The sequence below is a fragment of the Cotesia typhae genome, unplaced genomic scaffold (assembly GCF_013202065.1).
Source record: "Cotesia typhae breed Kobodo isofemale line unplaced genomic scaffold, CoteBio_Ctyphae scaffold_13, whole genome shotgun sequence".
Lineage (NCBI taxonomy): Eukaryota > Metazoa > Arthropoda > Insecta > Hymenoptera > Braconidae > Cotesia > Cotesia typhae.
This window is the reverse complement of record NW_027423774.1, coordinates 101,892-128,732: the sequence shown is the minus strand read 5'-3', so window position 1 is coordinate 128,732 and position 26,841 is coordinate 101,892. Positions and strand designations below refer to the sequence as shown.

At 31.1% G+C, this 26,841-nt stretch overlaps 2 protein-coding genes and 1 long non-coding RNA gene across 5 annotated transcripts; 1 reads left to right on the top strand and 2 right to left on the bottom strand.

Moving 5' to 3' along the window:
* Positions 1–823: 823 nt before the first annotated feature.
* On the bottom strand, positions 824–26,645 carry LOC141535071 (FERM, ARHGEF and pleckstrin domain-containing protein 1). 3 transcript variants are annotated; one of them, XM_074254847.1, is made up of 15 exons: positions 26,447–26,615; positions 25,095–25,397; positions 23,927–24,031; positions 23,467–23,689; positions 23,127–23,250; positions 22,976–23,063; positions 22,572–22,888; positions 22,343–22,417; positions 19,990–20,132; positions 16,666–16,974; positions 3,046–3,269; positions 2,878–2,967; positions 1,869–2,781; positions 1,349–1,757; positions 824–1,274 (listed from the first exon to the last, which is right to left on the bottom strand). In XM_074254847.1, the coding sequence occupies exons 2-15, from the start codon at positions 25,275–25,277 to the stop codon at positions 1,199–1,201; spliced, it is 3,279 nt and encodes a 1,092-aa protein (XP_074110948.1). In that variant the 5' UTR covers positions 25,278–25,397; positions 26,447–26,615; the 3' UTR covers positions 824–1,198. The 3 variants fall into 3 exon arrangements, with proteins under 3 accessions (XP_074110948.1, XP_074110947.1, XP_074110949.1); XM_074254846.1 differs by having other exon boundaries at positions 1,349–1,760; positions 26,447–26,610; XM_074254848.1 differs by lacking the exons at positions 824–1,274; positions 1,349–1,757; positions 1,869–2,781; positions 2,878–2,967; positions 3,046–3,269 and adding an exon at positions 4,833–6,513 and having other exon boundaries at positions 26,447–26,645.
* LOC141534529 (uncharacterized) lies at positions 7,104–16,660 on the bottom strand (the record flags this gene model as incomplete). Its single annotated transcript, XM_074253922.1, has 2 exons — positions 7,104–11,073; positions 11,131–16,660. Coding segments are annotated over 2 exons (8,199 nt in total), but the record flags the coding sequence as incomplete, so codon positions are not given.
* LOC141535077 (uncharacterized) lies at positions 25,398–25,769 on the top strand. The gene is made up of 2 exons (XR_012480546.1): positions 25,398–25,536; positions 25,615–25,769. It is a non-coding gene; the product is annotated as an uncharacterized LOC141535077 (long non-coding RNA).
* Positions 26,646–26,841: the final 196 nt, after the last annotated feature.

Genomic DNA, 26,841 nt, shown 5'->3' with positions numbered 1-26,841 from the left:
AAACAAAGATTGGAGTGATAAAAAAAAAAAAAAAAAAAAAAAAAAAATGTTAAAAATATTTGCCTCAACCCCGTTTAATTTAATGGGATTCAAACGTCTCTATTTCCCACACACTCTGATAAATGACAGTCGAGATAAATTAAACTAAAAACGGTCAACTTTTCAATGTCATTGTAGTCTTTACCGCACATCAATCAGCTTCCAACACTACTACACATAATTACAATTATTTTAATTAACCATTTTAATTGATCACATAACTTAAAATCTAGGTTTAAAAAACAAATAAATAAATACATCAGATTATTATTTTATATATAATTTTTATTTATAACTGGGTTTAGTTTTGTCAATTAATTTATTTAGTAACGAATTCAACTATCAATTTTTAGATCAACTCAATTCCAATTTAAAAACAATTCCTTAAGTATAAATGTATAAAAGAGTTTTTTTTTTTTTTTTTTTCTATCATTTATTTTTGTCTATTTATGATTATTGATTACATTTAAATGTTTTTATATTTTATCACGGAATTATTTCTAATGGCTTTTAGTAATGATAATGATTGGTAAAAATTTAACTCTTACAGTCTTATAATTAATAGTATTAATATATATATATATATATATATATATATATATATATATATATATATATATATATATATATATATATATATATATATATATAGAATATAATAGGACATTTGAAAAAAAAAAATTTAATTTATTAATCAACTGACTGATTAATAAAAATATAATTACTAAAATCGCTATAAAAATTTATCTAGCAACATTTTTCTTATTAATAATATTGTTATAAATTTCAACAGCAATAAAATAACTGTCTAATTATTAAGACATAACTCTAGAGTAAATAAAATTGTAATTATAATTTATAATTAAAAAAAATATTTAACTCGTAACGTCGCTCGATATTTATCTTCGCGCTCATACGATACTATTATTTACAATCAATAATTGTATAATTTTTTTTTATAAAAAAAAAATTTTTACAAGTTAACAATGAAAAATTACAGTTTCCAATTACAGTTGTTATTAATTTTATATTTTAAAGGCCGCTTTTATGATTAATTAATTAAAAAATTAAAAATTAGATAATAAAAATATAAAAATTAATAAATACATTACTGCGTATTTTTCAATTAAATTAAATAAAATTAAATATTCATTTTTTTTTAATAATTCTCTTTATCGGTAAAATTAACAGGAATGTGACTTTGTTGAGTTGCGCTTCTAATTACTTCCATCCATCTATAAAAAAATAAAATTTTAATTTATAATTTTAAATAATTTTAAAAAAACATAAAAATAATTATTAGAATTACCTTCCAAATGTAAAGTCACTTTCAGCACGGAAAAAGTAAACATGATTTTTAAACTGTAATTTAAATACATAATCTTTATTAATGGAATCTTTTTCCGACGGTGTCGAGACGGTGTAACCCAACAGTGGCAGACTAGCCAGTGGAAAATCATCTTGATGAGACTTGTAGAAAAACAAGCAGAAGTTTGTAAATACAACCCAGAGTTTTTGCCATCCGTTGCTGTTTTTGAATTTTCGAAGCAAAAATCCGCTTAATTGATTCTGAAAGGCGCGTAACTGATCGCTGTAACTGATACTGGTATTACGATGCCAGCATACATGGACGGTTGTATTACTACGTTGAGAAGCTTTGGCTCCTCCACAGCTTGAACGGTCTAATTCAAATCCTACTTCATCGGTAGATCCTAGTGCTGCTAATAATAATAATAAAAAAAATAAAAAAAAAAAAAAAAAAAAAAAAAAAATTCAATTCAATTTATCAATTATAAATTAACAAGATTTAATTAATAATTGAAACTTACTTGATGACTTAAGACTGAGATAAGGAGTCTTTCCATCAACAGTATCAGCCTGAGCAATCGCCATATTAATATCTTCAATCCACCGCTCTTTATCTTCCTCATTATTAGCAGCAGCAGTAAGCGACTGATTACCTTGGTTAATAACAAACACATGATCTGAGCCAGTTTTGTTGTCCTCTCCTCCCGCATCTTTAAGGATCATCCCCTTGAGTGGCATCTGCCCCTGAACACGAAAGCACTGGATCGGTTGTTGGGTACGGAATGTATACAGTAAAATATCGGAAAATAAAAAAAACATCCGCTGCTGGTATCCCTTGAGGCTGTATTTTTGCAAGCAACCTTGACGGATGAACCGACGACCTTCCTGGACTAAATTATCAAAACCATTGATATCTCTTTGCAGTTCGCACAACTGGACGAGGTTTTCGGCCTGATTTAAAACAGTCAGACCTTCTAAAAGAGTTTCTCCGAGACGATCTCTCGCAGCCAGACAGTCCTCAAAGTCGGTATGGTCCTTCGGATAGTGATCCAACAGGCGATCAATAATACTGTTGTAGTGAAGTAGCCGTTGGAGAGGCTTCAGCAAAAAAGAACTAAGAGGTAAATAACAGTATTTCTGGCTCTCAAATTCCCGACAGAGTTGGTCAAACCGACGTGATGTTCGTATCGAGTACTCCATCTTTTCTAAAACTGGCATCAAACCCTCCAAGTATTGATCGTACAGCGGAAGAACGTTTAACAGAGTATTGTAGAGAAAATCCCCGATATTGTGCCGGGCGTTGCTCTCCCACCGGGCGAGGCGTACTTCCATTTCTTGGAGACACGGCCCGTGGGCATCTGCAAGTAGTTCTATCAATCCCACTAAAGGCTCCCCCTCCAAGTCAGACTCCCTTGACACTTGTTCTCGGAACCACTGAAACAATCCCAATTTTTATTAATTAATTAACTTATTTTATTCAATAAATCAAATACAAATTTAATTAAATGCTATGATATTTATATTACTTACCACATTTATTACGTCCAAATCTTTTTTGAAGGTTCTTTCGGTCATGAGAAGTTCTTTGGCAATAAAATAAGCTTTATCTGTAGGCCATTTCTGTAATTAATCAAAATATAATATCTTTATAATATATGACTTTAAAAATAAAAAATAAATAATAATAATAATATTTACCTTAGTTTTTTTAACATCAGAATCATCAAGTTCAGCAATCTTAACTGACCTATCAAGACTTAAATTACCAGAATTTATCACATTAACATTGACACTAATATCAGCGAGACCATTATTATTAGTCTTGTCAGATTTCCCGTTCAAGAAAAATAAATTATTGTTCTCCGCCTTGGGCGTTTCTTTGCAATCATTGCAATCTTCATTATTCTTAGCATCAACACCATCTGCAAGAGAAAAACTATTAGAAAATCTAAATACAATTTTTATTAATAAAAAATAACATAATAAGGACAAACTGGGATCATGCGACATTGCAGCGTATTTTAAATAATTAAATTATAACTTAACAATAAAGTAATATTTTTTTTTTTTTTTATTTTTCTTTTGATTTAATTTTAAATTCAAATAAAAATAACGTGCCCGCATGCATTTTTAAAAATTGCATAACTTAAAGCTAATAAACATTCAGTCTTAAGGGTGGGTGCATCGCTTGCTCCCTATAACACAGAAATAATAAATATGTAAGTTAATTATTTTTAAATTAAATCAACGTAAATAAAGATAATTTTGCTAAATAATAATAATAATAATAATAATAATAATAATAAAATGCAGCGGATAGTTGGTTTTTTTTTTTTTTTTTTTTTTTTTTTTTTTTTTTTTTTTTTTGTGCTCAATAACATTTAAAATATGTAAATATATATATTTAATAAAAATATATTAAATTTTTTCTTCCTTAATTTGGGGATTACTCACACTTGGTATTGTCATCCAGTCGACCAACAATTCCACGAGTGCGATTTAATATTTAAAAAAGATAACAAAACAAAAATAATAAAAATAAAATGGTAGAAAATAATAAAACTCAATGAATTTTTTTTTTTTTTTTTTTTTTTTTTTTTTTTTAAATTAAAAGATAAAAAATTGTTGACAACTGCGATAAAAATTTAATAAAAAAAAGAAATTAAAGAAGAAATAACTGACTGTAAATGACTTTTTATATAATTTATTAATGTTATTATTATGTATCAATAATCAATGTACAATAAATTTCCTACGATTTCATGAAAATTATTTTTAAATTTCTTTCCATCACGTTCTTCCTCAATTTAAAATTCTTTTATTATTTTTTATTAAATAATGTATTTAGTTTATTATTTTTATTTGCGTTTAATTTAAATTTAATTATTAAACACTTAAGGAAGAGCTCAATTTGATTTATCGAATAACGTTATTAATTTTAACAAGCATCGGTAATTGTTATAAAATCGACGCGCCTTTCATTCTTTTATTTACTTTTTATTTATTTTATTTACTTATATATTCTGTCAAAAGACAAACGGGTATAAGTTACGATTTTAATAAGTAAGATCCTCATAATTTATATTTAATTCTATTAGTTTTATTAAAAATTTACTTTTTAATTACTCTTATTGATTTAATAATGGATCTTTTAAAGCTCATGAAAAAAAAAATTCTTGACTGACAGTCTCAATAAACAATATTGGTATTTAATAATAATAATAATAGTAATAATATTTATTATAAACAAACGAAAGACCCGATAAATATAAATAATTTTTTGTAATCGACACCGCGTGGTCGAGAATTTTTTTTTTTTTTTTTTTGTTTTTTTATAAATACTTTTCTTCTTTATTAATAAACAACAATGACGTGATTAGTAAATGTCAACGTGCAATATTAATAATTCGGAAATTGATCCAAGTACAGTAGGAAAAAAAAAAAAAAAAAAAAAAAAAAAAAAAAAAAAAATGTAACCTCAATAATTTGATGATTTCTTCCGTAGTAAATATTGAAGATAACTTTGAAATTTTTTTTTTTTCTTTTCTTCAGCTATTTCAGCGTCAATTCTTTTAAAGTAATATCAAAAATTTCATATATAATAATACGATACAATTAATCTTTCTCTCTCTCTCTCTCTCTCTCTCTCTCTCTCTCTCTCTCTCTCTCTCTCTCTTTCTCTCGGTTACAGGTGTCAAATTAATTAATTAATCAATAAACGAATTAATTAATTAATCAACCAATCAATAATAGTAACTAACATGCACAATAGTGACGAGATTTGAAAAAAGTTTATAAAAGGAGTGTATCAGTACAAGGGCAAAAAAATATTTACGTTCTGAAAAAGGGAATTTTTTTTTTAATTATTAATAATTAAATTTATATCAACATCCCATTGATTGCAGCCGACAGGTGGTGATTATTTTAAATGTAAATAATATTAATTAGTAATAATTAAAAAAGGCACCTGAAACATGGTTAATTAAAAATTAATTTGTGCTTTACAGATAATTAATTATCAAAAGTCTTATTAATTGTTTAGAAAAAGAAAAAAAGAAAAAAGAAGTAATCTGTACATACGGAAGAGGGCGCTACTCAAAATAGTTCATAGGTGGGGTAATTAACAAATCAACCAAATTATTAATCAATTGATTAATGTGTAGTGTAATTAATAATTAAAAGAATTAAGTAATTAATTGATAATTTACAGATGCGGGATTGCTAAGTACCACACAACACAGGACAGAGAAAGAGAGTCAAATGTATTTATGTCTTCTTATAATAGATTATGGTAAGTTATAAGTGCTTTATATTTTATTTAATGTTATTAATTTTATGTAATTGTATAAGTATGTATTATATATGTATATGTATATGTATAGTTAAATAACTACGACAAGCAATGAAAAATAGTTGTCTAGAAAATTTGAAATCCTATTGGCACTTGAGGATATTTAATGCCCGTAACATTGAAAGAATAAACCATTAAGATTTATTTACAATGTTCTATTAATTAGGATTATTTATAATTTTAGTGATTGTGATGGTTAATGATTTGTTGTTACTTCTAAGGTGATCTAAATAACTAGAGATCAAATAAATATAAATGTGATGGAATGTGATTTTGTGACGGTTGATTGATTATATGGTGATGGATCTAAATGGTTCTAAAATATGCATAAGTATAAATAATTTATAAGTAAATAAAATGATTACACATTTTATAAATTTTCTTAATGTTGAAATTTTTAATATTAATTTAAATATTCTCCGTGTGATACGTGGTACTCAGCTGTAATTATTTTTATAAGATAAAAATAATTTTATTTTGATTTTTTTCTGCTTTTTTTCACGATTACACATACATAGTAATCTATGGCAAAAAAAAATTAAAAATTTTGTTACCATAGACTATATATATATATATATATATATATATATAATGTAACTTCAATTAATTTCGGCATTAATTTGTTTGTTTGTTTTAGTTGTGTTACCCCACATATGCGGTTGTTCATTCTGGATAGGCTGGTAAGAACCGATTAGTGAGAGTACGTGGCGTTGCATGAGCCAATACATTACGCACAGAGTTGACCCGGAATGGCACGTGCCAAGCCGGCGAATTAACGTATCCATTCGTGTAGTTCCATCGGTTGTAATCACCACCTGTCAAAATTTTACCACTACTTTCATAATTATTCTACTAATTATTTTCATTTTTTAACTATTCAAATAGATAATCCAATCGATCAAACATTAACAAAATAAAATTACTAATAAATTACTCTGATTTTATTTCAGTCAATTAATTAAATCCTCGGATTTAATTAATCGAACCTTTTTAAAAACGTAATTATTTTTTATTTCTTAATCGCCTAAAAATTGTTCCCTAATTAAATTATTTCCCTACATTATAATAACAATAAATAGTCAATTTTATTCCTCATATTATTTGAACTATGTGTCATCAAGGGGGCGAGGCTTGTGCTTAATAATTAACGATATTTTTTTTATTTTTTATTATTGAATTAATCAGTCATTTTATATTAATCGGGGATAAGGACATGAAAATATGAAAATATGAAAATATGATAATATGAAAATTAAATATTTCATCAATATAAAAGTAAAAAAAAAATGATAAAAAAAATTTTTAATCAATAATTAATTATGTGCAATGATTGTGCATGATGGGTATGATGTACTAATTGTAAGTATGCATTATTTTACTGGTAATACCGAGTCTACGTGATTAGTTTAATTGTACAATCGGTTTTCTTAGTCATGCTAAAAAAAATCCTTTGACATTTATTTCATTAACTTTTTACTTAAATAATATTTTCTTTAAATTTTTACTTTATCGAATAATTAAAAAAGATAAAAAAAATTCTCGTCAACTCAACAGTCGTACCAAACATTCAAACTTTCTAAGACTCCACATAATTGGCCGTACAGTTTTCCAATTATAGTATTATAGTTTTTAATATAACCACAATAAAATTCCCTGGCAAGTCTTCAATTCGGCACTCAACTTGCTTCCCCTTCCTATCAATAATTAAAGTTACTAATTTTAAATAATAATTAATTATAATAATAATAAAATAATATATAATACATTAATCCCAAAGAGGATTTTGGTAATTAAAATAATTAAAATCCACGTGATGTTTAATCTAATATTGAGCAAATTTTTGTCATAATTATTAATTATTGAACGTAAATCACTCCCAAAATCATATATATCATATCTTTGTATGAGATTTTTTTAATTACCCGTTTGCTATAGTAGATTAAGGGAGGAAAGTGTATTGTTAATAATTGATGACTGACGCTAATCGCGATGATTGTTATCTTTTTTTTTTTTTTTTTTTTTTTTAAATAACTTAATCGTTAGCTATTGTTCCATCAATCAATGACTTTATAATTATAATTATAATTGTAATAATATTATTATTTATTTTATTGATTTACTCTCATTCCTATTTTAAATTCCTTTAATAACGACTTAATCCTATAAGAATATTTCATTGTGACCTAACTACAAGTCTAATAGTAGTTCTATGACTACAGCTCTAACCCCATCAAATATCCTTGCATCTTTTGATCGTAATACAATTTCAATATTATAACTGATTAATCAGATTATTAATTTTTTCGTTCGTTTTTTATATCATCGATAGATTGTAATTGAATAAATATAAGTAAAATAAAAAAATTCAATTCTCCGATTAATCAATAAAATTTTAGCACAACTATTATATTCTATCCTCAATAACGCTTACGATCATTTTTTTTTCCTTCGGACAGACCGCCGCGAAAACTATTTAAAAAAAAAAAAAAAAATCAGTCAAGTCAATCTATCAATCATTTTGATCTCTATTAATAAAATTCAATTCCTGTATTCAATTGCCTTCACGAGCTTCCAACTTCACAATTGCTTTATAACATCCATTTAAAACGATTATATCGTTTTATTATTGACGTGTCTCGTTGTTATCAATCTCGAAACTCCTCTAAAACTAAAAAATAAATTATCATATCTATTTCAATTTTATTCCTAGAGATTTTCTTCTTCTTCCTCCTCGGGATCGATATCTTCTCTCTCTTCGAGCAGTAGAGGGGGAGGAAGATTCGCCACATCAAAACTTGAATCCGTGCTAGAAATAACATGTCCGTCCTTAATCTCCAAATCCACTGAAACGCGATGTCTCCTCTTAGCATTGAGTTGTCTTTTGCGCCTGAACGCCCTCTGGCCTCGATCTGGAGTGTGACCAGGACTGTCCATGCTTGAGGAAGTGTCTCCCTCGCTCTGTGGACTTCGACATGCCCCGTAAGCCATAGTCTTAGTTCTAATTTGCGTGCGAATTGGCATCGGGGGACTAGAAGTAGTCGATTCACCACTCAAACTCGTCGTTGAGTAGTAGGGAGTTGATTTTGCTCTAATAGGAACAACTACTGGCCGTTGAGTGGATCTGGTTCCACGTCTGCTGTCCAGTGGAACTGGGTCTGAGTACCCCCGATTAAATTTATAAGCAGCTTCGTTGAAGGCTCTTGGCTGATCTCCACCAAGAGTCATTTCAAGCCTCGGTTCCTCGAAACTCCACTCGTCATCTCCAGATCTTGACCTGGAAGCCATGCCCGAGTATCTGTCATGAGTGTCTTCGGACATACTATCAGCAGGATTGATTTTCATCCTGTTGGCTCCAGTCATACGAACTGAAATATTATCATACAAATGCTGATATTCTTCTTCTTCTTCTTCTTCTTCTAAAATAGGAACAGGAATACTCGGTAATGCTCCAAACTCGAGATCCTCATCAACAATCTCCTCTTCCTCATCATAATCCCGATTAAAGACAATCTGAGGTGGTGATATATCAGTATAAGCGTTGGTCGATTGATCATCATCATAGCGCTTGCGATGCTCATCAAATTGACTCTCAACAAATTTTCGCGCTTCATCAAATTCATCATTCCTTTCATCATCATCATCATCATCATCATCATCATCATCATCATCATCATGATAATTATCATCATTATCATCTCTATTTTCTTTATCATCATCTGTATACCTTGGTTCATCATCCTCGAGACCTACACTAGTCAGGTCTTCGCGGGACATAGATAAATTGACATTTTGACATTTAGAATTTGGACGCATACTGGTGACACTTTTCTCCGAAGTAGTGGTGTCGCTTTGGCTTTTTTCAGCAGCTATTCCAGCGTAGTACTGCTGACCGGGAATAATAGTGGTGCTCCCAGACCAATCAGAAATAGAGGCCCCAAGTTCCGCGAGTGAATTGTCGTCAGATTTGGTGCCGGAATATTGACAGAATTGACGAACTGTGTTATTAGAGCTGGACCATTCGGACATTGATAGTCCCATTGAAGTGTCTTCGCTGTGAGAAGATCCAGTTATATAAGAATTGCTGCGTGGTTTCACCGCTATTTTAACAGTACCATCAACGATGGTTGCCGAAGTTGAACTTTGATTGTCTTCAAGTAATCCAGAGTGCAAGTCATCATGAAGAGTTCGATTTTCGTCACTCGAGTCGCTGTCTTCTGCCCGCGGGGTTTCAGTACTGTCGGTAACAGTTACTTTTACAGCTTCCTCTGGCTTGATTTCCATGTAGAAAGTCTCAACATGGCTGACTACTTGAGTCTCGAATACGGGAGAGCTTGGCGGTGATGGCCAATCCTCAGAAGTCTGCAACTGCAGTCTAGATCTCCTGGTTTTTGGGGATTTTGTATCGTCTTCTGGATTATTGCCCGGCATATCTATCGGGATATCAGGAAGCTCTGAAGAGGTTCTCCGATCATCGGAAACCGAAGGTAAAGCCGTTCCAGAAGGTGGATCAGAAGACAAAGAAGGTTGATGATCACTGGACATCAATGATTCATCATCTAAGCTCGGGGATCTTGAGGAAGGCTTGAATGAATCCTCAAGATCGCTCTTGTCCTGTTCGGAAGTTGTCGAGCGCTCGGAAATACGTGAAAGTGTTCGTGAAAGAGCAAAAGCTCCGTAATTGGCGAGTATTTCCGGGCCTATTGTGTACGCAAGTGCTCTAGGATAATCTGCAAGGTCTTCTCTGTAACTGTCTTCACCTGAAGTGCCATCTGTATGGGGATGATGTTGGTCAATATCAGGAGGCATCCATCCAGCGTCTTCTAAACTAGAACTCCCAGAACTCTCCAGAGGAAATGGCTTCCAAGTAGAACTCATTTCCATCCTTGGACCTGGTTGAGATCCACTACTGCTTTCATCTTCCAGTGAAAGTTCTCGTCGACTTTCTTTAATCATCGCAATCTCTCGATGGTCCACTATCGGCTGTAAAATTCCAATCCCCAGTGGCCGAGCTATTGAACAAGAACTAGAGTCAGGATCTTCCCGATCTGGAGTATAAGTTATTGTTTCTTCACTTCGAGATCTCTCGGTACTGAGTCGTGATTTTTTATCATCTAAATCGGGATTGTTAATTTCTGAAATGTCCATTATTCTCGGTGGTTCATCTTCAGGAAGTTCCTCAGCCTCTTCTACAGCGTCGTCTTCTCGGTGCATCTCCAAATATTCAGAAGTCAGTTCAACCTCAACCAGCGTTTTTTCATCCATTTTATCAGCATAATCCGGTGAAAAAACATCACTATCTGGGCTTTGAATTTGAATTTGTGCATCCAGGGCATCCAAAGTATCTTCACTGGTGTCACCAATGGAATCCAGCCGCTGTTTTTCCTGCTGTTGAGCTTGAAACACTACCTGATTATTAATAAATAAATCATTATTTTTTTCTTCCCCCTCCTCTTCCTCTTCCTCTTCCCCCTCTCCCTCTCCCTCTCCCTCTCCCTCTCCCTCTCCCTTCCCCTCCTCTTCCTCTTTACCGTCCCCTTCCCCTTCACTTGCTGACGGATCTTCTTCATCAGCGTCTGAACATTCTTCAATAGAAATTTGAATCGGTGATTTAACCATATTTGGAGCATCATCACCGTCAAAGTAGTCAATTGGCATTTCTATTGCCCCCCCTTCAACGATACTTACAGTGACATTGGGTACGTCATCCCGGTCAATAGAATCACGTGGAGTTGCCTCGTCAGTGGTAATTGAGAGTGAGAAGCCAATTGTCTTGGTCTTGCGATCGATACTTTGGCCCTTCTTTTCACCCTCGGTACTGTTGTCAGTACCACTTGAACTCTTGGATTTATTTTTCCCCTCGGTATATTTTTTTACATCATTCACACTCACAGTAAAACTTTTTATCTGATTATCTTGAATAATGTCTGGCTCTGCTGACGATTCAACAGAGCTTTGATCGATGAATCTAGTTTCTGGTTTTATTTTCATTATCTCTTTATTCACTGGCTCTTTCGTCTCTTGTCTCTGAATAACTTGTTCATTTTCTTGGTCATACGGAATCAAGTCTGGACAAGAAGTAATATCCTGAAATTCATTAAGCAGCGGCGACTCGAGGTACTGAGTTGAAGGTTCGGTCATTGATTGTGAATCGGTACAAATTACGGGAAGTGCTGTGTAATCAGTGCTGTCTTCTGTCACCAATTCAACAATCGGCTTGGAAATTTCTTTTTTCAATTCGATATCCAAAACTTTATTACTTTCTTCTGGAGTATCTATTGTGTCATCTTTAGGGGATAAAGTATTTGGATTGGGCAATTTATTTATTGAAATTAATAACCCTGTAGTATCCAAAGATTTAGCACGACGTTCAATAGCCAGTGATTGAATAGAATCCATTCTTTTTAAGACAGGAGCAGCACTCTCTGAAACGCTTAATTTATCTTGTGTATCATTTAATTTAATCTTTTGTTTATCATCTTGATTTCTAATCACTTGTTTTTCTATTTTATCTTCTGCTTCTATTTTAGCAGTGGTTTCTTCCTCCTCGTCCTTGAGGACTGTAAGTTCTTTGGCGTCAGGACTGCGAGCTGGAGATCTGGAGGGTGATATACGATTAGGAGATATTTTACCATCAACAGATTTACCTTTGTTGAATTTTTTAAAAGAAACTCTATCAATAGAATCTTTTTCCGCGTTATTGAGACTTTTCGAAATCCCCAAAGATTTTGGTCGCGGCTTATCACCCTTAAAAATGGCAATTCCTTTTATCAATTCATCGTCAACGGAAGCAGATTTGGCCCGTGGTTTTTTCGGTTCTTCGTCTTTTGACAGCGAGCGATCTATCAATTTAGTAACCGATTTAGATCTTCCCTTTTGTACAATACTAATCTCTGGTTCTACATCAACGTCTACATCCGTCGAATCAATAATAATTATTTCCTGCGGCATATCTAATTTAAGTTTAGATTTGTCTATTTTGGAAGTTGCCGGTGAAACCCGGGACTCTTTAGAGCCAGTTTTTTTGAGCGGTGGCTTGTCGGCTTCCAATGACTTTGACTGTTTTTTAAAATCTTTTTTCGGCTCTGATTTGGCTTTTTTAATTTTTTTCGGCGACACATCTTGTACGAAATATTTATTCTCAACTTCTGGAGACAAAAGAGTATCTATTGGAGCCTTTTCTTCAGCCAGCGACAGTGACTTTGATCTCAAGGGTTCAGCATGAGGTCTTAACATAAATGGATTAAATTCAGGGACTTTTAATGAATCCAATTCAAAAGCCGGTTTAACTGGAATATTATCAAGCGGTAAATCCGCTACCGGGTCTACAAAATCATCAAATCCAGTGTCTATTATTTTTGGACGAGATACTTTTGTTGGTGAATTTTTGTTTATTTCTGAAAAACGCGACTCAATTTGATCCAATATTCTCTTAGTTTTTTCAGGAATACTGGGTTTTTCTAATAAAGTTTTTACCTTTTCTGATTTTTTAGACGGAGAAATTGCTCCTGAAACTTTTGACGATCCGTCTTTTTTTATCAGCAAAGCTTGAGGCTGAGGCTCAATATCCACAGTTATAATTTCTTTAACTGGTGGTGATTTTTTTGACGGTGATTTGACAGGAGATCTAGCCGGTGATTTTTCTTTAGTCGGTGACCTATTAGGTGATTTATCTTTCGTTGGAGATCTTTCTAATATAGCTGATTTGATAATTTCACATTTAATAGGAATTTCAGGGAGCGGAATTTTTTCAATACTGTCCTGTTTCTCCAGCGAATCATCTGGTACTTTTAACCGTTCCTTTTGGACTTGTTTTTTCTCCAAAACTTGCTTCATTTCTATACAAACAATATTCGCAAAACTCTGACCTTTAGAAGGGGACCGTTCAGAACCCGAATCAGCTGGTGATTTTTTATTTTTTTTGTCAATCAACGAGATAATTGTAACAGTTGGGTCAGTTGGTGATAGTTTATTACTATTAGTCTTTTTATCATGACTAGTTGCCATTTTAACTTTTTCTAGTAACTTGGAAGGTGATTTTAGAATACCCATAGGAGGTTTTTCTGTATTTATATGAATTATTTTTGGTTCTGTTGGCGATAACTTTGGACTCAATATTTTTGGCGATTTGGTCTTATCTGGACTTATAAGAATACTCTTTGGATGATCGGTAATTAGTTTTGAAATGCCAGTAGAAGTAGGAGGTAATTTTGTCAAATCGAGCATTGATACATCGGTAATTTGTTTTATTGGAAATTTAACCAAGTCAACAGATTTACCGGCTGAATTTTTACTACTGTCGGATTCAGACTTATCCTCAGAAGTTGTTCCGTTTATAATATGTCGCTTGTGAAGAGTATAAGGAATATCATTATTCTTACGAGGTGATTCAATAATAAAGGCATCCTCATCACCAGAGTCTGCAGGAGTTAAATCAATGGATTTTTGATGCATAAGCATATGTCTCTTGCTATTAGATCCAATTCGTGGTCGTCCTGGGCAAGGATCACTTTTAGTTCTTTCAACGGGAATGTAACCTGCCAAAGAAGTATCTTCAAAACCAACAATAACTCCACCGACAACCTTGGGATTATACTCAGGAAATGAGGTTTTTAATTTAGTATCACGTTCAACTGGTAAACCGACATCATCTTGAGTTTCCAAAAATACTTTGATCTGCCTCTCACGTTCAAGCCGTTCAGCCTCTTTGCGAGCACGTTCTAAACTTCTCCAGTCATCACGTTCTCGGGGCAATTCATCTTTTTTATCTTTGGTATCTTTGGTATCTTTGCTGTCTTTAAGACAATGTGAATTTTCACTGCAAAGCTCCAAGCACTCGATACTGCGTCTACGTTCCCTCGAGTCTAATTTTTCTAAACTGCGTCTCTCTTTTGAATCAATTCTGATGAAACTACGTCTATCGTTGGAAGTTCTATTACCGGAATACTTTTTCCCATTATCGTATCCTTTGTCTAATAAATCCGCAGGAATAAATCGTTCAAGTACGGTCTTTTCCAGTGAACTCAGACGCTCAATAGTCCTTGGATCAAAATCAAAAGTAGGCCGTTCACGATCACGTTCACGTTCACGTTCATATTCACGTGAATCCAAACGTTCGTAACTTTTACCACGTACATCACGTGAACTGTATCGATGATCAAAGGGACTTTTATTACCAGAATCTATTCGTTCCCAAGTGTGTCTTTCATATTCGTGAATTTTACCTGAACTTTTACGTGCCTCTCTCGAATCAATTCTCTCCACACTCTTTATCATTTCTCTAGAATCTAAACGTTCAATACTTTTAACACGACACAAATCTCGATGATTTCGTTTACCATTACGATGATCTTTATTATTAATACTGGTATCAATAATAAATCTCTCACCGTTATTTCGTTCAATAGAATCCAATTTTTCAATACTACGCCTTAATTCGCGGCTGTCATCCCTCTCGACACGTACAGAATAAGTTTCTCTAAAGTCCAATTTCTCCATACTGCGCCTTTCTCTAAAATCTACACGTCCCATCGAGGACCTTCTATCACGATTATTATCCCACCTTCGGTCCATCCTTTTACGTTCTTCTCTCTCAATATTTTTTCTCTCCTTAGCCATCAATTTCTCAATACTCCTGCTGGTATCCTGTTTTCTATTATGATAATGATGATGATTATTATTATTATTATTATTAGTATTTCTCCCAAGACTCCCAGTTTCGATGTACGGCCGATCAACATAATCCTCCAGATTAACAATACTTCTAGCTCGTGTTGTCCTTTCACGACACTGATCTAAAATAGTTTTATTAGGATCAACTGGACTCAAATCATCATCAATTCTCGACTTGGGTCTCATTATTCCCTCGTCTCTTAGCACTTCTGAGTCAACATGGGTCATTTTATATTTAGGTTTTAAACTCTTGAGCTCATTTAACACTGTTAACTTTTGTTTCTGAACTTGTAAGACAACAGAATCTTTTCTTACCGTATCCTGATGCGGTAAAGGTAGTTTATTTTCACCAAATTTACACTCTATCTGAGTTGATGTGCGTTGTATTTTAGATTCTGTAATTAAATTATTATTAGTAATAGTAGTCGTCGTAGTCGTCGTTGTAGTTGTCGTAGTCGTCGTAGTCATCGTAGTCGTCGTAGTCGTCGTAGTCGTATCAGTTGTCGTAATTGGTAAATTATTGATATTAATATTATTATTATTATTATTATTATTATTATTATTATTATTATTATTATTATTATTATTATTATTATTATTATTACTATTACTATTATTATTATCTAATTTATTAACAATTGAGTGCCGATCCGTAGACTTCGATTTTAAATTAACATTTTTAATATCCGCGAGTACAGATTTAAATAATTGTTTATCAGTGGATTTAATAGAGCGATGCTTGACGAAAGAATCGGTTTCAGAGTCCATTTGGAACATCTCGTGGTCGATTCCTTCGTCGCTTTGATCGGACAGTACCTCCTGCTCATCATCGTCATGTGGACTCGAATAAGACTCTGGATACTCAAACTCGTGCTCACGCTCGAGGAGTTCATAAGAGTCATGAGATAAATCATCATGGGAAAGATCAGCTCCAGGACCTGATTCCTCGTGTCCAGATTCGGTGGACACTGAAGAAGTTCCCGGATAGGAGCTACTGTAAACGCGGTCAGGGACTGAGTCATGATCGAGCGATGGGAGCTTGGAGCTCGCTGCACTGTAAGAGCGATTACTCTCATCGTAACGCGTCACCGGAGCATCCAGCTCACCTTGCGATGCCAGCTGAAAGACGTCTAAGCCGCCTTCGAGCTTTTTATTGCGAGGTGGCCGAGCCCGGCCTGAATCTTCAAAAGAAGTCACGTAAAGCTCACGACAGCTTGCAGAACGCTGCCAAGGATGACGGGGTAGAGGGCGAGGGGGCGGAAATTCAGGGGGACTGCTGTTAGAGGGGCTGATACGACCTGTTGATGATGTTATCCGTTGTTGCTGCTGATGGTGGTGGAGTTGCTGTTGCTGCTGCTGCTGCTGCTGCTGCTGCTGCTGTTGCTGATGAAGATGCAATTGCTGATGAGCAGCCGTAATATGCCGTCCCGGGACTTGATTGGGAGTAGCTGGAGTATGGACGTCGATAGAGGTGAGCGTCCGACAGGACGTAGCTGTGTCGTCGCGACGGTGATGACTCGTCCCGCCCATCGAGACACTCGTCACAGTCGTCGGAGAATCCGGTGTCATCGAACCGCATGACAGAGACAGACGAGGTGTTCCCAGGGCTATAGATCAATGTAATATTCTCAATTAGTATTCTCATTTTCTAATTTATATTTCGGTATAATATCCTAGATATACCGTTTAATGTTTTGTTAATTTTTATTTATTTATTTATTATGATTTTTTTTTTTTTATGTTAGGGCAATGCTTTTATGACAATCAGAAGCAGGTATGTTGTAGATTCAAAAAACTTCTACCTAAATTTTGTATTAAAATTTTTTACTCAATTAAAAATTAAAAATAGATGAAACAAAAATAAATTAAAGCAAAATTTTTTTACAATCCGTTTAAAAAATAATTTTTTATAGAAACAAATCTTACATTTGTATTTTTATAGCAAATGTAGCAACTACGGGTAAGTATTTATGAAATTAAAAATAATAATTGCAACACTTTATTTTTTATAATAATTTCAATTAGTGCTCATCCAGCCGATTTGTCTTTTATTTTTATTATTAAAAAAATGCAGCTTTGATTGATCAATGAAGAAAAAAAAAAAAAAAAAAAAGCTCCTACGGTCTATGTCACCTAAGCACTACTCTACGATAGGACGTTTATTTACAAATTACTTATAAATAAAAAAAATAAAAAAATAAAATATATATATTAGGGTGGGTCAAAAAAATCGAATAATTTATTTTTGACTTTATACTCTGAAAAATAGGTTCGTAGACACCTAAAAAGAATTCTCTCCAAGTATAAGCTCTTAATTATAACGGGAAGGTCCTCCGCTTTGCGGGTTTCTAATTTTTTCAAATAATCAGATAAAAAAATTTATATCTCGCTTCCAACTGCTTGGAAAAATATTCCGTGGCATAGATTTTGTGAAAAATTGAATGCTTTACAAAAAAGGTCTCTTATGACTTTTTCAAAAACTCAACCGATTAAAAGATATTCATAGTTGAAGTTTGGCTATTTTAAGGAAAATATTCGTTTTTATTATGAATTTTATAAGTCGATGAAAAAAAATTATTTCGGATTGCGGAACTCATGATTTTGTAGGAAATTTACTGCTCTACAAAAATGGTCTCTTATGATTTTTTGATTAAGTGAAGCCGTTACGAGATATTCATCGTCAAACATTAACGAATATCAATATTTCCAGTTTTTGATCAATAATTCGATAAATTTTAATTTAAACTATGAGTTTCAGGAAAATTTACATAAATTTGAGTTTCGATCGATAAAGAAATGTTATAAACAATTTTTTTAATATTGTTTTCAGTCTTGAGCTTGTTTGATTGCATTAAAACAAGAAATTAGAGCATTTTTTCGACATATAGCCAATGATTAGTTTAATTTGAAGTGAATGACATATTTCTTTGTCAAATTTAATATGAAAAGTATTGAATCAAGTGAGAAACAACCAGTATTTAACTTTTTTATAGATAAATTTTTTATTGAATTATCAATTGCAATATAATTGTCTATATTTTTAACATAACAGTACGCTATTACTATAAATAATTTCTTTTATTACAATTTGGGAATGTTTTTGATGTTCTTTGACAACTTGCAATAAGTACTGGAATTGTTCTTCATTTTTGTCAAGCATTGATTATATTCACTGACTAATGCAACAGCTCGCTCTGCTGAATCATTGACAACTTTTAGTTGTTGAAAGTATTCTTTATTTTCGAGATAACTCTCATTAGTAGGCCATAATTCAACATCGACATCAAGAAAGTCATACGGTAGATCGAAGATTTTAAAAAGATTTAATGACTTTTTAGACACAAAGTCACTCAGAGTTCTCTGCGCCAATGAATTCAAATCTTTTTAGCAATTACAAATCTTTTAGCTTTAGAATCTGTACCTTCACGAGTATTAACAGCTTCAACAATACTTTTTTTACTTCTAATGGAACGCCATCGTCAAACAGTGATAAAATGGCAAGTTCATCGCTCAAATACCATAAGTGCGAAATCATTTTTTCACACGTAGCTGAAGAAATCAAAGCATTGATATGTTTGTACTCCAATAAATTTTTCATAAACTGCAAGTCATGATAAGCAGCAGTTGTTGCAGAAGTTGATGAAAACCAAGCTTTTAAATACAATGTGACTATAAAAATATAGAAATGACGAAGACCATGCAATTCTTTCTGAGAGAGTTTGAATTCATCTCTGAATAGATACATTTTCAAACTATAAATGGCCTTAGCCATCCATCTAGCATGATGAACAGCACCAGGACGTTTGAAAGAAATCTTTTCTTGAGGCATTTCTCCAAGGAAAATCAATGATAATTCCAATAATTCTTTATCTAACTTATTATAACATTTCTTTATCGATCGAAACTCAAATTTATGTAAATTTTCCTGAAACTCATAGTTTAAATTAAAATTTATCGAATTATTGATCAAAAACTGGAAATATTGATATTCGTTAATGTTTGACGATGAATATCTCGTAACGGCTTCACTTAATCAAAAAATCATAAGAGACCATTTTTGTAGAGCAGTAAATTTCCTACAAAATCATGAGTTCCGCAATCCGAAATAATTTTTTTCATCGACTTATAAAATTCATAATAAAAACGAATATTTTCCTTAAAATAGCCAAACTTCAACTATGAATATCTTTTAATCGGTTGAGTTTTTGAAAAAGTCATAAGAGACCTTTTTTGTAAAGCATTCAATTTTTCACAAAATCTATGCCACGGAATATTTTTCCAAGCAGTTGGAAGCGAGATATAAATTTTTTTATCTGATTATTCGAAAAAAATAGAAACCCGCAAAGCGGAGGACCTTCCCGTTATAATTAAGAGCTTATACTTGGAGAGAATTCTTTTTAGGTGTCTACGAACCTATTTTTCAGAGTATAAAATCAAAAATAAATTATTCGATTTTTTTGACCCACCCTAATATATATATATATAAAGAAAAAAAAATGAAATGAAGAAAGCAAACTTTTGAATTAAAAAATAGATTTTGATAAATATAATTATTTCATTGAAGATGAAATGAACTGGTGAATTTTTTTATATCAGTGGTGGTGTTCGGTCGTGGTACATACCAGGGTCGCCAAGGGGCAGGAGGGGGTGGGCAGAGATGCTGGAGCTGCCCATAAGCGAGCTGCTAGGGGTGGCGCCACGATAACCTCCCCCCTCCGAGCCCTGCAATGCCCTACAACCGGTAGTCTGCCGGAATGAATTGGACCTGCGAGCAAGAGAGAGTCAAGTTCAGCATCAGACCTGTGTCACGCTTTTATTTTATATCAGGATGACAACCTTTCTTTCATTGTCTTTATTTCAACATTATTTTCCATGGCCTTTTTATATTTAAATAAATAAATAAAAAAAAAAAAAAATATTTTTTCTCCTTAGATATTATAATTATTCTTATCCAGTGTATTTTTTTTTCGCTTCATTTTAATAGACCTCAGGTACTGAGATCTGCATTTTTTTATTTTTTAAAATAGAATTTTTTTTTTAAAATAATTTATGAATTTTTTATCCTGCTCTAAAGCGTTGAAACTCGTAAGGTTTCGAACCTTTCCTCGTGAATAATTAACTACGGCTTAATGACAAAAATGTGTGTACTCTTTTGTATAAAAATAATGATGTCACTTTAAAAAAAAAAAAAAAAATCAATAAATCCCCCCCCCCCCTATGTGAAATCATTTTTACACTTTCATTTTTTGATAATTGTTTAAATTCAATTATTCTTGGCCATTGAAAAAATTTTTTCACCTTTTTATCTGCAAATTATTAGGATAAAAAAATTGTTTTATTTATTTATGTGTATGTATATATAGAATAAAAAATCACAAGTAATAAAGAAAACGCCAACAATTTTTTTAAATAAATTTGCAGATAAACAGATAAGAATAAAAACAAAACTTGAAAGGAAATTTTTTGTGAGAAAAAATAATTAGACCTTTATAATTACCAAGAGAAAGATAGAAGAAAAAAAAGTTATTTCGTTAGTCTATTGAATAAATAAATTTATTTAGCATGCTAAATTTAAAAACAGTGTAAAAGCTTTCGCCAGATTGTGCGATTGCCGCGAAAAAAATATCTTATCGGTGATTAAGTGCCGGATGTACTGGAATACATATTATCATTATTTATTTGTTTGCTAAATATTTACAAGGATAAAACAAAAATAGTTAAATTAAATAATTACGGGTGTGTCGTATGATAAGGGTGTAACTTTTTATCTAGATCGTGACTAATTTTTATTTAACTAATAATAATAATAATAATAATAATAATAATAATAATAATAATAATAATAATAAAAAAAGACGTTTTATTATTATTATTATTATTATTATTTTTTTTTTTTTTTTTATTTTTTTGTCATCTAAAAATAAACACATGTAGAATTATTGCGATTTTTAACTTAGGGACAGTAAGGACGTTTATCAGGAAATTGACAAAATTAGTTTAAAGTCAAATTAAATAATAAAAAATGAAGTGAACAATAAATAAATAATAAGACTGGAATTGACATAAATAAAATAATTCAAGTTAAGGGAAACATTTATCATTCAGGTGATTTACCTGTATGCCTTGGCATACAAATTAAATAAATAAAATAAATAAAATTTAATTCGTGCCTGATGGTGAGCCTGACTCCCCGCCACCCATTTTCCGAGCAGGCAACACTCTAATGTTTAATTAAGTATTTTAAATAACAATACACTCAAATTTATGCGTAAGTATTTTAAAATAAAATTATTGCAAAAAGTTATTTAATTACATTTTATTACAAGTGTTACCCACCGTAAATCAATTTCATGTATTATTTGATTGAATAATATGAAATTGTAGTTTTTTACGCTGAGTTTTTATTTACCAAAGTTTAATTATTAGAATAAATTTAGTTACATTATTCTATACTCAATACTTTGGGTAGTGTTATGTTTCACCGTGTAGCGGGAATCGAACACGGGACTTTACGATTACTAAGCAAGTATTCTGACGAATAAGCTATTTCGGAATACACTTACTCATCGACTAAATAAATATATATTTAGAAGTTTTTAAAGTCGAAAAATAGATCACTAATATTTTTAATTACTTTAAAGAATATAATTATATTTTTGCAATAATTTTGACCGGTTTAAAAAAAAAAAAAAAAAAAAAAAAAAAAAAATTAATAACAATAAAACAAACAAACATGGTGAGACAATTTATCAGGTGTGCAATTTCATTAAAAAAAAAAAAAAATATTTATAAACTTTTCAAACCAACAGTTGGGTACCAGGGGACGCAATAATTACTCATGCACTATCTACGATACTTCGGGTTGTTAAATTATGATTAAATCGTTATAATTATAATTTATATTTAAATTATTATTGAGTTTTTAAATTAAAAAGCTAAATAAGCTTTTTATTATTTTATTTTATTGAAACTGACCTTTGAAATGTTTGTCGCTTGACGTAATTATCTCGCACAAATTCAACAATTTGTTTCTGGGTCTTGCCACTATACCTGTAACAGAAATATATAACACACATTAATTATATCAATTATGAGTAGTATTTAATAAAAGACAATTGATATTTATAATAATAATAATAATAATAATAATAATAATAATAATAATAATAATAATAATAATTAGTAATTATAAATGTATAAATACCTAAAGGAAGATCCACGACTTAAAACTCGTGTTTTCTGGCGCAATACACGTTTAACAACAGAACAACGAAAGAAACCGTGATTCTCAACACACTTTTTCCAAAAATTTTTACACTCATTACGACCATCAAAGAAAAATTCAACCGTGTCTTTATAATAACCGTAACCTTCAGGGTGCAACTTAATTAAAAAACGTTTTCTCTTGAAGCTTATTTTACGGATTTTCGCCCAACTGAATGTGTTAATCTTAGTATAACCTTGGAAGACCACAATGCCCATGTGTGCTACCGCCAAATTCAATGGAACTCCCTCATGATCCTAAGCATAACACATTAACCATAATCAATACATTCCTATTAATAATCAATTACGCAATAATTAGTAATTGAAAATAAAAATTCTTACCTTGGCTTGATGCATTTTCATACCATAAAGTTCGCAACGTCGAGCTGTTTCTAATAAATTTAAATCCGCTTCCGCTGGCGACTGACCTCTGTAATAAATTTTACCAATTTTATTTATAATAAATATTTTAATAAATAAATAATATACTTACGAATGCTTTTTATGATTCTCCATGATTCTTCTTTCAAGTTCATGATCCTGATGCGGCACAAATTTGTATGTCGACAAATAAGTATGATCTGGATAATCTTCGATTACATAATCACCGCATTCAGCTGAAAGAGGAAGAATATTATAATAATAATAATAATAATAATAATAATAATAATAATAATAATAATAATAATAATAATAATAATAATAATAATAATAATAATAATAATAATAATAATAACAACAACAATAACATAAATGGTTAAACGGTTGATTCAAATTTATCCTACGTAATAATTTATAAAATCGTTTTATACATACATACATATTTAGCTTACCTTGTACAATATAACTAGCCATTAATGCAGCAGTATTGTCATTACATTGAAGTAACCCGTGTGCAAGATCTCGTTTTATTTGCAAACAGAATAAATATCTTGTAAATTCTTCTTCCAATTGTCCTGGATCCGGTGTATAAAATTTAACACAAAATCTCAATAATGGATCAACCATTGTTAAACCCACTTGTCGACAAACTGGTTTCTCTAAATCCAACCAATACTGAAATAAAAGACGTAACACAACAATAAATCAACTATTAAATATTCCATTTAAACTCTATAACTGTCACTAAAAATACTATCGACTGTTTTATAAATATAACAGCTATTGTCATATCAAACAAACCAGGTAACTTGGCCAAATAATTTTAGAATTACTATTTCGGAGTTGTTTTCAATTAAATATTAAATAAATCCGTAACGTCGAAAAAGTTTATAAAAAAAGATCTTTTTTTACCTTAGTTCCATTTGGCTCTTGGTACTCCAGCCCAAAGTAGTCAGCCTCCAGTAAATTTAACTGCTTACATACTTGATCAAACAAAACTCTTCCCAGTGCTTTGGCCTGTTAACAATAAATATTAATAATTAAATTGATTAATTTATTTTATTTATTTATATATTTTTTTATTTATAGACTCATATTTTATACTTTTTGTTTAAGATAGGGAAGAAAAATAAATAAATCAATAGGTCACTTTCAGCGTGCATCTTTATACCTTCATTTACTGTTTTATGCATTACGCCCGATAAGTTATGTGCTCTAATAGTCTATCCTTGTGGAAATTATATTATGTATAGATATATGTATTAAGGGATACGCGTATAATACTTTTATATAAAGAATTTATGGTAGATATAAGTGAATCACGGGTTAAATCCATCAAACAATTGGTCCTTTTCATCATTCATTGAGTTTGCCTTACTTCAAGGTTCTTTCAAAACATGTTTTTTTTTTTTTTTTTTTAATTAAAAAGGTCTAATTACTGACAGTATTAAATAAAAATTAAACTTTTAAATATTATTATTATTATTATTATTATTTATTTTATTTATTTATTTATTTATTTTTTTTTTTCCATACAACAAATTACTGAGGTTATCGTTAATTTTATTGAGTTGTTATTATTAGCTAATATAAATAAATTATTCAAATCAAGTTTAATCATTTTTATCATTTTTCATATAAATCTTTGTATTTATGATAAATATCTTGTTATATAATTTTTTTCCGATAGTTGAATAAGTTATTTTAAGTTTATTTGTCAAATATTGAATATAACACTTGATTTGACTTGTATAGAGCGATCGACCTCTCTTTAAATTGAAACTACCAGACATCTGACAATTATTATAAATTTATGAATAAATTACACGTTAAAAAAATAAAATAAAAAAATATGAGCATTGGAATAAATTTTTTAATACTCTGGAAGCCGTACACAAGATTCATTAAACGTTGAATGAGGTATTGAAGAATGACAGAAGAGTGCTTGTAAGTTAGACCCATTGACCTCAATAATCGATCATTTTTTTAAGCGCTTTTGACGCACGTTCAATTGTAATTAATTTAAAATACCTTTTTTAATCTAAAAAAAAGACTATTATCAATAATATTAGAGTAATACCTGGACTTGAAACATTGTAACTTTATCATCAAGCATTTGTACTCTGACAGCAAGCATTTTTCCAGTTTTACGTGGTGTTGCAGGCGGAGTCCGACTTCCACCGTCGACACCAGCCGGAGTGGAGTGGCTGTGTGGCATCTTGGAGCTTCCCATCATGCCAAAGTTGTTATCGATATCAATCATTTCGTTATTTTAAAGATAAAACATCCGAGTTATATTACTCGTCACCTCCCGCGGAATCTTTTGTCCTCGTCAATGAGCATTCATCAGCTCGGTTGTCGTTACCTCGTGTTAGGTCGTCATCTTAAAATAAAAAAATAAATAAATAAATAAATTATACTTGTTTATAAGGCAGATCTAACAGCAGGGTTCACTTTAATAGAGGAGAGTAACACACAGAGTAAAATAAACAAATACAAACTCTGAAAACTAAAAATAACTGGTAAAGTCTCATCAGTCGATTTCACCAATGGAACAAAAATCACCCAAAGATAAAAGGCTTATTTTTTTTAGTTTACAGATAAAAAGAACAAAAAGAAATATAGAACATGTCACTCTCTACTCTTCACGACTCTGATGTAACCGATAACAGTTAATAAAAAAATTCCGAATTCTTTCTTTTATCATATTGACAGGGAAAAAAAAAAAAAAAAAAAAAAAAAAAAAAACTACAAATTAATTAATCATTATACTAAAATTCCCAGACATTAGTAACATTAGAAATTTTTTTTTTTTTCATTTACAGAAATAATTTGCATATTCAAACAAAATATGCATATGGAGCTTTTTAAAATTCTTTGTTTCAAATATTTGCATTGTAAATATTCAAATTACAAAAAATTGTGAAATTAGGTCGCCATAAAATTTATGTGTACCAAATTAATTAAAAAATAAAATAATTTCACTAGCTCACATTGAAACGACATAATTTAAAAGAATTAAAAATTACATGATAAAAATAAATGCATAAATCGAAGGCCACGCACCTTTATAATAATAAATAAATGATATATAAAAAAAAAAAAAAAAAAAAAAAAAAAATTAAAAAGAGTACGTTAAAACTTGTTCATGTTCATGGAGATCCGGTGGAGTGTGAGCTAGAGTTTAACACTGAAGGAGCACGCCCCAAAACACCAAGGCATTCAAATACCAGAGAGAGACAGACCGAACCAGAAAGAGAGAAAGAGAGAAAGAGAGAGAGAGAGTTCATTGATCACACTAGTCCTGCTACCCGGCATCACATCCTCAACAAATAATAATTATTATTTTATATCACGTCACTAGCTCCTGATAAGAATAATTATGATTAATAATTACAATAGTAATAAACGCACTGTATTATGAGCACTTACGTTAACCTCCGGTGAAGCTTCCGCGGAAGCTTATTTTTCAGCTATTATTTGTCAAATACAATGACCAAGCACACGACTGGTGCGTCAGTATGAAACGGTGATGCCCGAACCTGAACCAAACACCCACAGAACCCTGAAGCCTCCCCACTCTCTTTTTGTATCATCACACTAGCATCGCCCACCGACGACTACTAACTCCATCTTTGCTGAGTGAATATCGTTTCTATGTGATATATTATGTATATATATATATATATATATATATATATATATATATATATATATATATATATATATATATATGTGCGATGGTATGAATATAAGAGTTCAGTGGTTGTCAACTTTGTTCTTATATATATATATATATATATATATATATATATATATATATATAT